This window comes from Capsella rubella, unplaced genomic scaffold, assembly GCF_000375325.1.
Source record: "Capsella rubella cultivar Monte Gargano unplaced genomic scaffold, Caprub1_0 scaffold_3, whole genome shotgun sequence".
NCBI lineage: Eukaryota > Viridiplantae > Streptophyta > Magnoliopsida > Brassicales > Brassicaceae > Capsella > Capsella rubella.
In genome coordinates, this window is record NW_006238921.1 from 11,285,008 (window position 1) to 11,300,033 (window position 15,026).

Here is a 15,026-nt window from a genome sequence, read left to right on the forward strand (position 1 = left end):
ATTTCTCAGGAGCCACTGGGGTTAGAAGCAGCTAACCGAGCAGACCTTCTGACCAGAGTTCGAGCGGCTCAGGAGAAGGATGCAGGGCTGGTTAATACTTCTAAGGATACTGAGTCAGAGTATCAGGTTGCAGCCAATGGGACTATCCTTGTGCATGGGCGAGTTTGTTTGCCCAAGGATGAGGAGTTGAGACGTGAGATCTTGAGTGAGGCTCATGCGAGTAGGTTCTCTATTCATTCAGAAGCGACCAAGATGTACCGAGATCTGAAGCGGTATTATCATTGGGTCGGGATGAAGAGGGATGTGGCTAAATGGGTCTCTGAGTGCGATGTATGTCAGCTAGTGAAGGCTGAGCATCAGGTGCCGAGTGGATTATTGCAGAGTCTCCCTATTCCAGAGTGGAAATGGGACATGATCACGATGGATTTCGTGGTGGGGTTGCCAGTGTCTCGGTTCAAGGATGCCATTTGGGTCATTGTGGACCGTTTGACTAAGTCTGCACATTTCTTGGCTATCAAGAAAACCGATGGAGCGGCAGTGCTAGCTAAGAAGTATGTGCAGGAGATTGTGAGACTTCATGGAGTACCGGCCAGTATTGTGTCAGACCGGGATTCGAAGTTCACTTCGGCGTTCTGGAAGGCTTTCCAGAAGGAGATGTGTACTAAGGTGCATTTGAGCACGACTTACCACCCTCAGACAGACGGGCAGTCTGAGCGGACCATTCAGACACTTGAGGATCTGTTGAGGATGTGTGTGTTGGACTGGGGTGGTCAGTGGGCAGATCACTTGAGCTTGGTGGAGTTTGCTTATGAGGCGTTGTATGGGAGGCCATGTCGGACACCTCTATGCTGGACTCAAGTGGGGGAGAGGAGCATTTATGGTGCGGATTTCGTTCAGGAGACTTCAGAGAAGATTCGGGTTCTGAAGCTGAACATGAGAGAGGCGCAGGATCGGCAGAAGTGTTATGCTGATAAGAGGCGTAAAGAGTTGGAGTTTGAGGTTGGAGATATGGTGTATCTCAAGATGGCGATGTTGCGTGGTCCTAACAGGTCCCTTACCGAGACTAAGCTGAGTCCGAGGTTTATGGGTCCTTTCAGGATTGTGGAGCGGGTTGGACCGGTGGCTTATCGGTTGGAGTTACCTGAGGTAATGCATGCTTTTCATAAGGTATTCCACGTGTCGATGCTGAGGAAGTGTCTTCACAAGGATGATGAGGTGTTGGCTACGATCCAGGCGGATCTTCAGCCTAGCATGACCTTGGAGGCGAGGCCAGTGAGGGTTCTCGAGAGGCGGGTAAAGGAACTTCGATGTAAGAAGATTCCTTTGATGAGAGTCCAGTGGGACTGTGATGGAGTCTTGGAGGAGACGTGGGAGCCAGTGGCCAGGATGAAGGCAAGGTTCCGGAAGTGGTTTGACAAGCAGGTCGAGGAGTACACCGTTGGCTTATTTGGTTTTTGAGTTTGGTTTTTGTTGTATCTCTTTTGTATTCTCATTTTTGGTGTAATGATTATGACATTGGAGATTAATAAGATGAATATTTCTTGGATTTGACTTGTTGTGTCATGTGTAAGAGAAATATGTGTGAGTTTCTAAAAATAGAAAGTGTCGGGTTTGACGGTTCTATTTTTGGAAAGTCTCGGGGTGGTGGTTAGTATAGCATTGCGATGTTATAAGTGGACCACGGGAGGTATATCTGATCGAGAGATATGCTCGGGGGCGTTTAGACTTATTTGCTCGGATATGATGTGATGGCCTCGGATGACGATTCGAGTGCACGCTTGAGGGTGACGACCCGAGAGCGAGCGTGTGACTTCCCGGATACCGTAGCTAGAAGGCGGGTGGCCTAATAGTGAGCCGGTATGACTTGAGGGTTGCGACCTGAGAGCGGGGGAAGTGGTGAGGCTTCCTGGATACCGTAGTCTAAGGCTGAGGCCTGAGGACGAGCCGGTATGATCCACGGGTTGCGACCTATGGACGGGGGAGGTGGGTGTGTATGAGCAAATAGGGTCTGGAACGCGAGTATATTGATTAGATAGGGGCCTCGGTGAGGTCAGTTGTGTACTGACGGTTGTGTTGGAGGATTCGGGGATGAATCCTAGTTAGTGGGGGAGAATTGTAACGCCCGTGTCTGGAAATCCGGGTGGTGTCGATCGACACTGTGGTCGGGTGTCGATCGACACTAGTAATTGTGGGTTTGACGGTTTAAGTTTTTAAATCGTCGGTTCAATGGAGGCTTGGTTTGGGTTGGTTAACCCTAGGTCGTGCTTAAAAGAGGGAAGGTCGTGTGTTGTCTCTTCCCAGCCGCTTTTTAACACTTCCAGAGATAGAAAAAAAAAGGTTCTAGAGCTTCTGAGGGTTTTTGTGAGTCTTTGGTGGTGCTTGGTGGTGTTCTTGGTGGTTTAAGGCTAGTAGAGGCTAGATCAGTGTTGTGTGGTGTTAGAGGAGACAGATCCTTCCTTGTTCTTCCTTGTTTTCGTTGCTGTTCTTCTTGTTTAAAGAGGTGAGTGCATGACCAGGCTTATCTAAGCATGTTTGATCATTGTTTTAGGGTTTTGATGATTGTTTGATTGATTTCCTTTGCTTGTTTGGCTGTTTATTTGATGATTGATGCCTGTGGAATCCTTTGGAGACTCGTTCTTATCGTGGTGGTCTTTTGGAGAAGAAATCCAGTGAGAAACGCAGTTGGAGCGTCTGCAGAGAGTCGGTGTCGATCGACACCAAGGGTGGGTGTCGCTCGACACCAACGTTTCATCGCGCGAGGATAACTGCGTCTTACGATTGGAGTGTCGAGACCGGTGTCGTCCGCGAGGGTCGACAGCGAGTGTCGATCGACACCAGTGGAGGGTGTCGATCGACACCGATAGTCAGAAGCGATTCTGGTCTATCTTTTATTGGTTGTTTGGTTCTTTTCCTTGGATAATGGTTGAATGTGCTTGTGTGTATAGCCAGTGGTGGTATGATTGCCTCACTAAGTATTTATGAAATACTTATGCATCTCTTTCTTTGATGCAGGTAAAAGCAAAGTGTGATCCGTGGAATCATGGCGAGGAGAGGAGGATGATCTAGGCGCTCATTGGTGTTTAGATGATTGTAGGATTTGTTAGGATGCTAGAATGGAATTTAGAAGCATGTTAGGATGAATTCGTTTCTGGAATATTGATAGTTGAACTTGTTGGATTAATGGAATGGTTTGATTGGATTTTTGTTTAAGTCTTCCGCTGGTTACGTTGAGTTGGTTGTGTTAGTAAAATTGTCTGGGTTGCTTTAAAGGGGTTAATCCGGATTGTTTGCATGCTTAAAAGAAAAAAAAATGGGATGGGTTCTTTCACAAATAAATTTGTTTTTATTTGGTTTGCCAATATAAGCATGATTGTTATCCTACTAACTCATGTCATGTCCCAATATAAGGCATGTCACAATATTCGGTTTCCCAGTATAAGGCATGTCATTTTCGGTTTTCCAATATAAGGTTAGTCGATAATAATTTTGTTATCAAATAAATCTGTTGTTATTAAATAAATCTGTTTTATTCAGTTTAAACTGGTAACAAAAATGTAAACATGCTAATGGTCGCAGCGAACATCGAGGAGATGATGCTCTAGGTGCCACTCTCTGGGACACATTTTAGAAATAAATCTATGTTATTATTATACTAGTTATTGGTATAACATAACACTTACCGGATTTCTTCTCATTCTAATAGTTACCAGTATAACATAAGAATTATTAAACCGGAAGCTAATCGACAGTAAAACTTATTAGTTGTAAAAATTATCAACCTACGATAATTTTTACTTTGTAAAATTAGCCATTACTAGGACTTAAAAGACGTGTTTGGTTACATTGCATTTCTCATTAAAAGATGTCACGAGTGCCAATCATCTAATGATCATGATCACATAGCTCGCCTCTTTTGCCTGATAATAAATACATAATCTTCTAATGCTTTTGTTATCTAATATCCACAATGTTATGTTTTTGTCTACATACTTTTCTAAAATGTCAAATGTGTAGTTAGTGAATACCTTGTTGTATTTACTAATAATTTTTTAATTTATAAGATAAGACTTGTGACTTTAGTATACATACTAATTGTTATCTGGAATTATTGACTAATCATAATGATATCGAATAAACATAATGATATCCAATATGTTTGAAGATATCGTCGACATCATTTAATGCTGGAGGTGTGCGTATCTTTGCCAATATTCTCTGCGTGTGTCAGACAGTTCCCCCAAATTTTTTTATGTCAGAGATGTTTATTAAACAAACACTCATTGCTTCTTTTCCGCAGGGATAGGGCTATTTTTGTCAGATCATATCACATATTGTTGCACATCTAATTTTTAACTTATTGGTCCTCAGCTTTTAATTATTTTGTCAACTACTGCTACAAACCTAACAAACCCACTTTGATATAGATTGAAATAAATAAAAAAACTAGCAAGTAAATGTTTGTTAATAACCAGGCCCTTCAAAATTTGTTAGAATTAGAGTAGCTCAAAAACTTAAGTAAATGACAAAAGCCCATGTGGTTTTTTTTTGTATTACGTAACTGCCATTAATTTTTTTTTTACAAAAACTAAATACATATTAAAACCCAAGAAAATAAAACTAAACCTAATTACAATACAAAAAAAAGATGAGTCCTTGCTCTCAAAGTTCAGCCGCCGGGAAAAAAAGAGAGAGGTTTGTGTGGTGCTTCCTTCTATGGTGGAGATTAAAACCCTCGTCATCTACGGCGATGCTTGTCCGATGATCTTCTTCAAGAAATTCAAACTGAAACACTCTGGCCATGTCACCGTCCCAATCTCCTCCGTCTCCGTCGTTTCCACTTCCTCATATCCGAATCAAGAAGCTTCGCATCTCAGATTCTTCCTCCTCTACGAAGATTCTCTTCTCTAGGTAACATGATATTTATGCTAGTTTTAATAGAGAGTAACGTTTCAGGGAATTATATAAGATCTGTATTTCGGTATACATCCAAGCAATTGAGAGCTTAGGAGGTTCTCTTTCGGGATCTCAATCTTTTTAAAAAGAGTTTTGGGTTTTGTCTCTTGTTCAGTGATATATATATATATCTCTCTAATAACTAGTTATATTCTTTATTCACTTGTGTTATAATTACATACATGAAAGAGTTCCTTACATCAACAGGAAACATACTGGAAACTTGAGGAAGCTCATCAGCTTTCTTTCCTTCCTTTGACAACAGAATGGACATTATTCAGCCAATGTTGTCCATTGATAACATGGTTGCACTATCTTGCAGGTATCTAATAACATGGCTGCACTAATATGTTAGTTTTAATCTGCCACTAGGTTTAAATCTTATTCCACCCTTGGTTGTAGGTTATGTTAGTTTCTTGTGCTGCATGAACTCTTGTGATTCTACAGCCATTAATTTTTCAATCAAACTTTTTAGCTTTTATTTTTTTTAAAGCATTGAAAGTCATTTTTTGGAAGCGTTAGAAACCTTTCCACAAGTTTATAAAATATATTTTTATATTTTATTCTTTATAAATTAATTACTCTCATTTTTTTCTTGTTCTTTTAATATCCATTTCAATAATAACTATTTTTATTTTCACCATCATCAATAATGATGATGTAAAAGAGTTATGAAATTTATGTTTATATAGGGAGTAATTAGTCATTAATAATCAAAAAGTAGTCATTAAATTGTTTTATAAATTCATTTCTACAATAATTTATATTTCTTATTAATATAAAATAATAACAAATATAATAATAAATAACAGCCGTATGTCACGGATTTGATCGTTTGGAATCAAACCGTGTGGCCCTAGATTCTCTTTGTCTCGAATAAATGGACTAGGCAACTTAACTCCCCACAAGAAATCCGACCCAAAATGGGTGTTCATGTAATTGGGTCGTGATATCCTCCCCCACCTAATTCGGCGACGTCTTCTTCGTCTTAGATGACTTTAGTTTCTCTAGGAATTTCCATAACTCGTCTTCTGGTTCTCATGAAGCCTCTGCTTCTGGTAAACCCTTCCATTTGATGAGGAAGTGTGTTCGCCGGGGAACACCACATTTCCGAACCACTTTTGACGAGAGTACTTCCTCAATCTCTTTGTCGTAAGACTTCGTCATAATTGGTGGTGCTTGAGACGACACTCCACGATGTTTGTCCTCGACGTCTCCATGATATGGCTTGAGCATACTCACATGGAAAGCCGGATGGATCTTCAAAGTTCCAAGTAGATCTAGTTTGTATGAAACTTTCCCTATCTTGGCTATTACTTCGAATGGCCCCTCATATCCTCAGAGAAGTCCCTTGTGCATACTCCGGAAAATTTTGAATCGTTGGGGAAGAAGTTTCACCATGACTCGATTACATACTTTGAAATCCAATGGCCCTCGTTTCTCATCGGCCCACTTATTCACACGCTTTGCGGGATTTTTCCATGAAAAGCCGGGCAAAATCCGTAGGATCTTCCCATGTGTTTGCCATCTTCTACGCTCCCGGACTTCATATCTCATTTCACGAAGCTTACCACAAAATTTGGTGCCGATCAGATAACATATTAAACCACGATCGTACTTACAACCTCTGCAGGTCCCACTTTGCCACAGAAAAGAAGTCTTTCATCAAACTTTGGATAAGATTTGATACGTCGTAACCCTTTTCTCCCAAGATGTGACGAATCAACTTCTTCTTCTTTATACACCAAAGCAAAGCTAACCCTCTCCTTCTCACAAGTGAACTTCTCCTTCTCCTTTTCACTATCTCTTTTCTTAGATTCAAACAACGACTGTAAAAAAGAGAGAGGGGGAGTTCTTAATAAAATAGGATTTTTGGTTTAATTAATCAAATTAAACCATGATTTACCTATACCGATACCTTCCTTTGATTCAATTAACAAATCGACCAGCTTAGAAAATCATTTGGTAAATTCATCTTCTTCATTTGAAACACCAAGTCTCGATCAGAAAAATTCAGAATTTGCAACATGAGGGTTGTGAACTCCTTCACATAGTCGCTCATCATACCCTTTTGCCAAAGTTCTCTTAGCATCCTCCATGCCTCATACACCACATTCTCAGGGTAGAATTGACGCTTGAGCTCCTTCTTGAACTCCTCCCAAGTGTCTACCCGACATGTGCCCCGCTAAATGTCTGCATAGTACCTCCGCCACCGTAACATTGCCGTATCAGTAAGGTACAATTTGGTAGCTTTTATCTATGTAGTCTCGACTTCGAGCCAGAGATTGTCAAAGTACTGCTCCATTTGCCACAAGAAATTCTCAACTTTTTGGCATCTCGTACCCCATCTAATAAGGATGGTCGCGGATAGTCTAGTCTACCTGAACCTGCGTTGCTAGTCCCCGCACCGGAAACTGCCTTCATGCAAAGGTAAGGTCGTTTTGCATCGCCTCGATGCATACTTGCAATGCTTCAGCCGTTTCCATCATCTTCTCTTCCAGTTGGATGAATTAACTCTCAATTTCCCCCATGTTCTCCTTGATTCCACGAAGCTCGGAGAACACAGTTTTTCCGAGTTCAGTGGCTAAGTACTCGATACGGTCGACCCTCTCCCCCAACTCGTTCACCACGGCACCCATGGATATGATCTCATTACGAACCCTGCTCTTGTCGCGCTTACTCGTCTTCCTCAAAGCATTGGCGTCAACGGTCTCCGCCACTGGGTAACAATGTCTTCATCACGACCCACCATCTTTTAGTAACTTCCTTTCGTTTGAACGAACCTGGCTCCGATACCACGTGTCACAGACTTTAATCGTTTGGGATCAAACCGTGCGGCCCTAGACTCTCTTTGTCTCGAATAAATGGACTAGGTAGCCTAACTCCCATCAAGAATTCCAACCCTTCATGAGAAAAGGACCTAGAATGAACGAAAACTCGAGAAAAGACAAGTAATTACTGAATCGCTCTATTATTGATAAAAATGATGGATGATTACAAATCAGGGATCTCACCCCTATTAATACAAAGTCTTTTGAGACTCCTTCCATAAAAAGGCTGAAAATGCCAAGTGTTTAGTGGGTTTCCTTCATTGTCCGGCCCGAATGGGTGTTCATGTAAATGGGCCGTGACACGCAGCTTTAAAAGTTGTTCATTACCAATCATATTTTTACAGTAAAATTTTAATAGCCAAAGCATCTACAGCCAAATTCTTAGCTACTAAAATTTTAAAGTCAAATTCTATCCAGCCAAAAGTAACAATCGTTACCAAAAGTAAAAATCTTGATCCCACATGATTTTCAAGTCACCTCTACTCCCTTTAATTAGTATGTTGCTTATTGGATTCGCTGATGTTAAGTTGTTGGGGCATGTTTGGATCAGTTTGATGCATGTTTGATCTATCAAACTGGTTGTGGCTTTGCATCATTTCACTTGCTGACATCTTAAGCTGCTTGACTTCCACAGTCAGTCGTTTGTTATCAGCCTGAACCATCTTCAGCGATTGGGCTTCTACTATCACTTCTCCAGTCAACGTTGTTGTCACCTTTAGCCAATCGATTTCTGTATGCAATCGAATCATTTGTTTATACATAATAAAAACAATTACTAAAGAACTAGCCAAAAAAATATTAAAAATAATTAAGATGACGTAACATTATAGGTTTTTGTCTCTTGCTCTAACGATTCAAGTCTAATCTTGAATTCCTTCTTCTCATTATCCATCAATGTTTTATCTTTCTGCATGCAACAATAATATAAGTTCAAAAATTTCCTTACATGAACATTTAGACATGACAAAGTTTATGGTTCCCAATATGACATATGTCTCACCTCTAAAATCGCCATCTTATTAGTCATTAAAGCATTCTCCTTCTCAAATTTTTTTGTTCTTCTTTCCAACTCGATAATTGTAACAACCCATCCCGTGGGAACCCCTGCCATGTGGCGGAGTCCCACAGGACAGGGTGTTACTTGTGCCTTTCTGTTTTTTTGAACGTTGAGCTGACTCTCTTTTGCTAAGATTCTAACAAACCAAACATTGTATGATAAAAAAACCAAACATTGTATGCTAAAGAAAACCATACCTTGTGACTTCTTAAGGATCATTTTGAACCCTTGCAAGTTTGGGACACTTCGAAATCTTCTCCAATTTATCAGCAGTATACACATCTTTGGTAAACTCGAGGTCAACAGTATTCTCATCTCCTTCAACCAAACTAGTAAGGGAGATATAACTAGGAGAAAGAAGTATGTTCAGTAACTCATGGAGACAAGTTTCCATCGATACACTTTGTTCGTGTCCTCTTAAAGGTTCAATGCTTTCGCATTCAGCTTTTCTCTTCACACTCAAAGTATTCGACCGAGAAAGGTACATTGATCCTAGTGGATTATGTCGGACTGGACGACGAAGAAGGGCTCAATGACCGCAGGAGGAGTAAACATATGACTGCTGAGTCATCGACCTTGCTTTGGGAGGAGTGGTATTGTCGCCTCCATTTGTCTACATAAAAATATCAAAGTTATGTTTCTGTGCATAACACAGTTTTTCTTACGACGGGAAAAAAATCTAATAGATAAAAAGAATGTGGAAAATAAAATCAGTTTACTATGATTAAAATTATTGAAGATCATTTACTTTCAAAAGAGTAAAGAGAAAATAAAATTAAAACGGTAACCAAAGAGTGAAGATACTCTACCTTAGAAAAAGAAAGTGTCTGAGAAACTAGAATGTGATTGTTCTTTGCTTTGATAGTTAGCACGAGCCTTCTTTTATAGGTTAGGAACTACTGCAATAATTCTCTTTCTTCAATCTAATATTGTCAATAAAATATGGATATCTTATAAATTTTGAAGTCAAAACACTTGAATAGACTATGTGTTGATTAGGTAGTTTAATGAAACTTTAGAAAGTTAAGGTCGTTGTGTTTCACGATTGACTTAATCTTAATTAATTTTTATTTTTGCTACTGATTGAATCTTAATTAATTTTTATTTACACAATTGACTTAATCTTAATTAGTTTTATTTTAGAATAGAGTCATTCTTAATTGATTTTTATTTTCGGGGTTGAATCAAAATATTAATTTTCGCTATTAATATTAATTAATGAAGATTGAGTCAATAGCGAAAATAAAAATTAATTAATATTTTGAGTCAATCGGGAAAAGAAAAATAAATTAAGAATGACTCAACTACGAAACTAAAACAAATTAAGATTAAGTCAATTATGTAACTAAAAATTAATTAATATTGAATCAATAGCGAGAATAAAAATTAATTAAGATTGAGTCAATTGTTAAACACAATGACCTTAACTTGATAAATTTTTATTAAACTGCCTAAATAACACAGAGTTTATTCAAGTGTTTTGATTTCACAATTTATAAGATATTTTATTAACAAAATAAGATTAAAGTAGGAGAATCAGTTTAGTAATTCTTAAGCTATAAAAGGACGTTCGTGCTAATTATCAAAGCAAAGAACCATCAAATTCTAGTTTCTTAGCAATTTTCTTTTTAAAAGGTAGAGTATCTTTTTTCTTTGGTTAACGTTATATATATTTTTCTCTTTACTCTATTGAAAAAGAATGATCTTCGTTCATTTTAATCGTAGTGAACTTTTCTCTTTTTCCCCATTCTTTTTATCTATTAGATTATTATTTTCAGCCGTAAGAAAAAATAAGATATACGTAGAAACATAACTTTGATATTTTGATGCAGATGAGTGGAGGCGGCAATACCACTCCTCCCGAACCACGGCCGATGACTCAGCAATTACCTATTAACTCTTTCTTTCCGCCTTGGAGCCCTTACCCGTTGTCAATCCTTCATCATCTACTAGGATCAGTGAGCCTTTCTCTATCGACTACTTTGAGCGTGAAGAGAAGAACTGAAGGCAAAATCATTGAAACTTTAAGCAGACACTACCAGAGTGTTTCAATGGAAAACGATCTCAATGACTTCTTGAACATACCTCTTTCTTATGGTTATATCTCCTCCAGCAGTTCAGTTGATGGAAATGAGAATACTTTTGCCTTGACTTTGTGAACGACGTGTACACTACTGATGAATTGGAAAAGATTTCAAAGCGTCCCCAACTTGCAAAGGTTCAAAATGATCCTAAGAAATTCGGAAGGTTTGCGTGACTAAATTACTAATCCTTCTTTTATTTTTCCTTTTTAATCATACAATTTTTGGTTATCTTTATCATACAACATTTGTTTTACATCATAGAATGCTGGGTTTTTACGAACTACTGAAATGATTCTCCTTCTTCAATTTAATATTGTCAATAAAATATGGATATCTTATTAATTTTGAAGTCAAAACACTTGAATAAACTACGTGTTTATTAGGTAGTTTAATGAAAATTTATAAAGTTAAGGTCATTGTGTTTCATGATTGACTTAACCTTAATTAATTTTTATTTTTGCTATCAAATCAATCTTAATTAATTTTTATTTACTTAATTGGCTTAATCTTAATTAGTTTTATTTTCAAAATAGAGTCATTCTTAATTAATTTTTATTTTCGCGGTTGACTCAAAATATTAATTCTGCTAATAATATTAAATAATTAAGACTGAGTCAATAGCGGAAATAAAAATTAATTAATATTTTGAGTCAATCAGGGAAATAAAAATAAATTAAGAATGACTAAACTACGAAACTAAAACTAATTATGATTAAGTCAGTTGTGTAAATAAAAAAAATTAATATTGAATCAATAGCGAAAATAAAAATTAATTAAGATTGAGTCTATTGTGAAACACAATGACCTTAACTCTATAAATTTTTAATAAACTGCCTAAATAACACAGAGCTCGTTCAAGTGTTTTGACTTCAAAATTTATAAGATATTTTATTAACAAAATAAGATTAAAGTAGGAGAATCATTTTAGTAATTCTTAAGGTATAAAAGGAAGCTCGTGCTAACTATCAATGCAAATAACCATCATATTCTAGTTCCTTAGCCATTTTATTTTTAAAAGGTAGAGTATCTTCTTTCTTTGGTTAACATTATAACTTTTTTTCTTTACTCTATTGAAAAAAATGATCTTCGATAATTTTATCGTAGTGAACTTTTCACTTTCTCCCCTTCTTTTTATCTATTAGATTTTTTTTCAGCCGTAAGAAAAAAATAAGTTATACCTAGAAACAGAACTTTGATATTTTGATGCAGATGAGTGGAGGTGACAATACCACTCCACCCGAACCACAGCCGGTGACTCAGCAGTTACCTATTAACTCTTTCTTTCCGCCGTGGAGCCGTTCCCCGTCGTCAATCCTTCATCATCGACTAGGATCAGTGTGCCTTTCTCCATCGACTACTTTGAGCGTGAAGAGAAGAACTGAAGGCGAAAGCATTGAAACTTTAAGCATACACTACCAGAGTGTTTCAATGGAAAACGATCTCAATGACTTCTTGAACATACCTCTTCCTTTTCTGTTCTCTTTTTCTTTTCTTTTTTACTTATTAAAAAATCCCAACCAATCAATAATTTTTTAAAAATATTTAAATTGACTGCAGCATGAATTATGACTTTGAATTCATCGGATCGGTCAGATTGTTCTGATCAAAATGCATTCCATGAACCTTATAAAACTATTGGCATACAAACGTCATATGGTTGGTGTCATTACTTATATCTCAAAGATGATTAGGGACACCATCAATCTAGTGATATCATTGTAGATTTGAGATGGTTAAGAATCTTTCTTTCTCGTTTCAATCGTCGTTACAGTCTTTCACTTTTGTCGTCAAGAACAAACTCTCCTTCCCCATCATCACCACCATTTCCTTCTCCACCGCCACCATATTCTCCATTCACATCACCATCACCTCTTCGGTCACTAACATACAATCCACCAAAACTACCGCAATCTCTGCTTTACTACACTCACTCTCCACATTCACCACAGTCCTTACCCTCATTGCCAGTAGTAGACTCTTTTTCTCGTCACAACCACTATATCATATAACAATATATCATGATATATAATTATATCTTTGATATATATTTATGTATCCCGATACTTTAACATATATTATACTATATATTTACATATCATATTATATATTATGAAATATATTAGTATATCATAATATATGTTATGATATATCGATATATCCTAATATATATTGATAGATCATATGTAACTATAATAATATAATTTTACGATGTCTAGTATATATCTATGTATCATGTATATATTAATAAATCTTGTCATAATCTTACACATTGTGCTATATATTACCTAAAAAAAGTAAGAGATAAATAACATGTCGGTTTTTCCTTGAGTATTTTCTCTATCTTACTCTGCAAAAAGACGAAATATATTGTTTTTTCTTAATTCTTTCTCAAAATATTACTATAGATTTAATTGACACATTTTTATTATCTATTTAATATCAATATACCATTAGCTTAAGACTATAATTTACCCGACAAATATGTTGAATTTTCAGTCACATTCCACATTTATCTAGTAACTTTTAAAAATCAGATTTAAATTTCACGCTTTCCATCTTGTGAAAAAGTATATTACATCATAATAAATTTTGAATTTTAGTTCTATGCACTACCAAGGATTAAAATAATTGATTTGGCCACCTATATCACTATTGTGCACTTATCATTTCAGTGAAATCTTCTAAAAAAATTTCACTGTTAAGCGTGCTAATTGTCACGGGCTTATTTCAAAAGACTGTGCGGCATTCGATATTACCCATATATTATTGAGTTAGCTGTCATACCTCGGACCATCTTTGACTGGTTTTGCCCTGCCTTGGGCTCATCAGGTGAAGCTCCAAATCACGACCCGTTTGTTCAGGGATGACATAATCCCTTATTCTAAGCCTGCTCCTCGATCAGCAACGGACACCCAAACCTATCGAGTGGTTCCCGCATGACTCCTTTGAAGGGACTCGACAACTCGAGTCATGCACGCCCTCCTCAATGAAGCACGATACCTGTCCAGTCATAATGGCCCCGTGGAAGCAACGCGACAATCACGAACCGTTCCATAAAAACGGGCGTGACATCCTTATAATGCCCCAACTCGATTTCTACTCCATCAAAACATTATTCATTTTCCGACCAAGATTCCGACAAGTCATTGTTAAGCATAAAAACGAATTCTTGCATTAATAACAAAGGTTCTAGTACAACGGTAAGTTTGCTATAGGCTATTACATCGTTTTACTACTCGACCAACATGAAACTACCCAAATAAAAACCATCCTTCACTTCTTGCCTTAGTCTCGTGAACTGATTCCAACATTCCCCTTACCCTTTCCTGCATCACAAAGAATGCGTAAGCAAATGAATTTGCTTAGTGAGAACGGTCTTCCCGTCTCACCAGGCCATAATCAAACAATCGCATTCAATACATCGAAACATATAGTCAATATTGCAAGTCAAGAACAGAAACTTGTCAAGCATAACTATCCAGAGTTACTGAGCAATCTTCCCGCAACCGAACAAGCCTCAACGAGCAGCTCTGCTGCTAAGCGCATTGCCGATTTAGATTCTCGAGTAAACCAAACCAATCATCGAGACTAAGCAGTAGATAATCAATACATGACAAGCAAACATTCTGAATAAACAAGACAATCAAAGAATAAGTGAATCGATGCACGAAAACGACTCAAGATTCATAGCCACGGTCGCGCACTCACCGTAATCTCTTGGATATAGATTTTGACACCTCTTGATTCTCGGGTTCTCACTAACCTCTCGAACAATTCACTGAAAACCCATACAACATATCAGATCATTGTTCCCTTAGATGATAAATAAAATATAAAATATCGATAAACACAAATGTATTGATATTTACCTAAATTACTCGACCAACACATCAACTGCTCAAACAGATCTTTCGATGAACTGCTTCTCACCAGAAATCTACGACAAACAGAACAGATCACCGATACACTTCGATACAACTAAGTAATTATCGATAAAACACCTAGTTTCTTGATGATTACCTTGAATACTCGACAATCGCTGCACATCTTCGACAATCTCACTCGGTTCTTGATAGTTACTCACAGTTTCTCGACAAATCT

The 15,026-nt window shown here is 37.5% G+C and overlaps 2 protein-coding genes and 1 pseudogene across 2 annotated transcripts; 2 read left to right on the forward strand and 1 right to left on the reverse strand.

The window, feature by feature from the left end:
* The window catches only part of LOC111831526, a 4,943-nt pseudogene extending 3,485 nt beyond the window's left edge, over positions 1 to 1,458 (forward strand).
* Positions 1,459 to 5,991: 4,533 nt separating this feature from the next.
* LOC111831527 lies at positions 5,992 to 6,510 on the reverse strand. The gene is made up of 2 exons (XM_023786146.1): positions 6,370 to 6,510; positions 5,992 to 6,213 (listed from the first exon to the last, which is right to left on the reverse strand). The coding sequence occupies exons 1-2, from the start codon at positions 6,508 to 6,510 to the stop codon at positions 5,992 to 5,994; spliced, it is 363 nt and encodes a 120-aa protein (XP_023641914.1).
* A 4,163-nt stretch (positions 6,511 to 10,673) lies between these two features.
* On the forward strand, positions 10,674 to 11,000 carry LOC111831528. The gene has a single exon (XM_023786147.1). It carries the CDS (start codon positions 10,674 to 10,676, stop codon positions 10,998 to 11,000), a length of 327 nt encoding a protein of 108 aa, XP_023641915.1.
* Positions 11,001 to 15,026: the final 4,026 nt, after the last annotated feature.

Coding starts and splice junctions, on each gene's coding strand:
- LOC111831528 (XM_023786147.1), top strand. CDS start 10,674: ATGAGTGGAGGCGGCAATACCACTCCTCCCGAACCACGGCCGATGACT.
- LOC111831527 (XM_023786146.1), bottom strand. CDS start 6,510: ATGAGATATGAAGTCCGGGAGCGTAGAAGATGGCAAACACATGGGAAG. Junction 6,214..6,369: donor GAGGGCCATTGGATTTCAAA/GTATGTAATCGA, acceptor GGAACTTTGAAG/ATCCATCCGGCTTTCCATGT.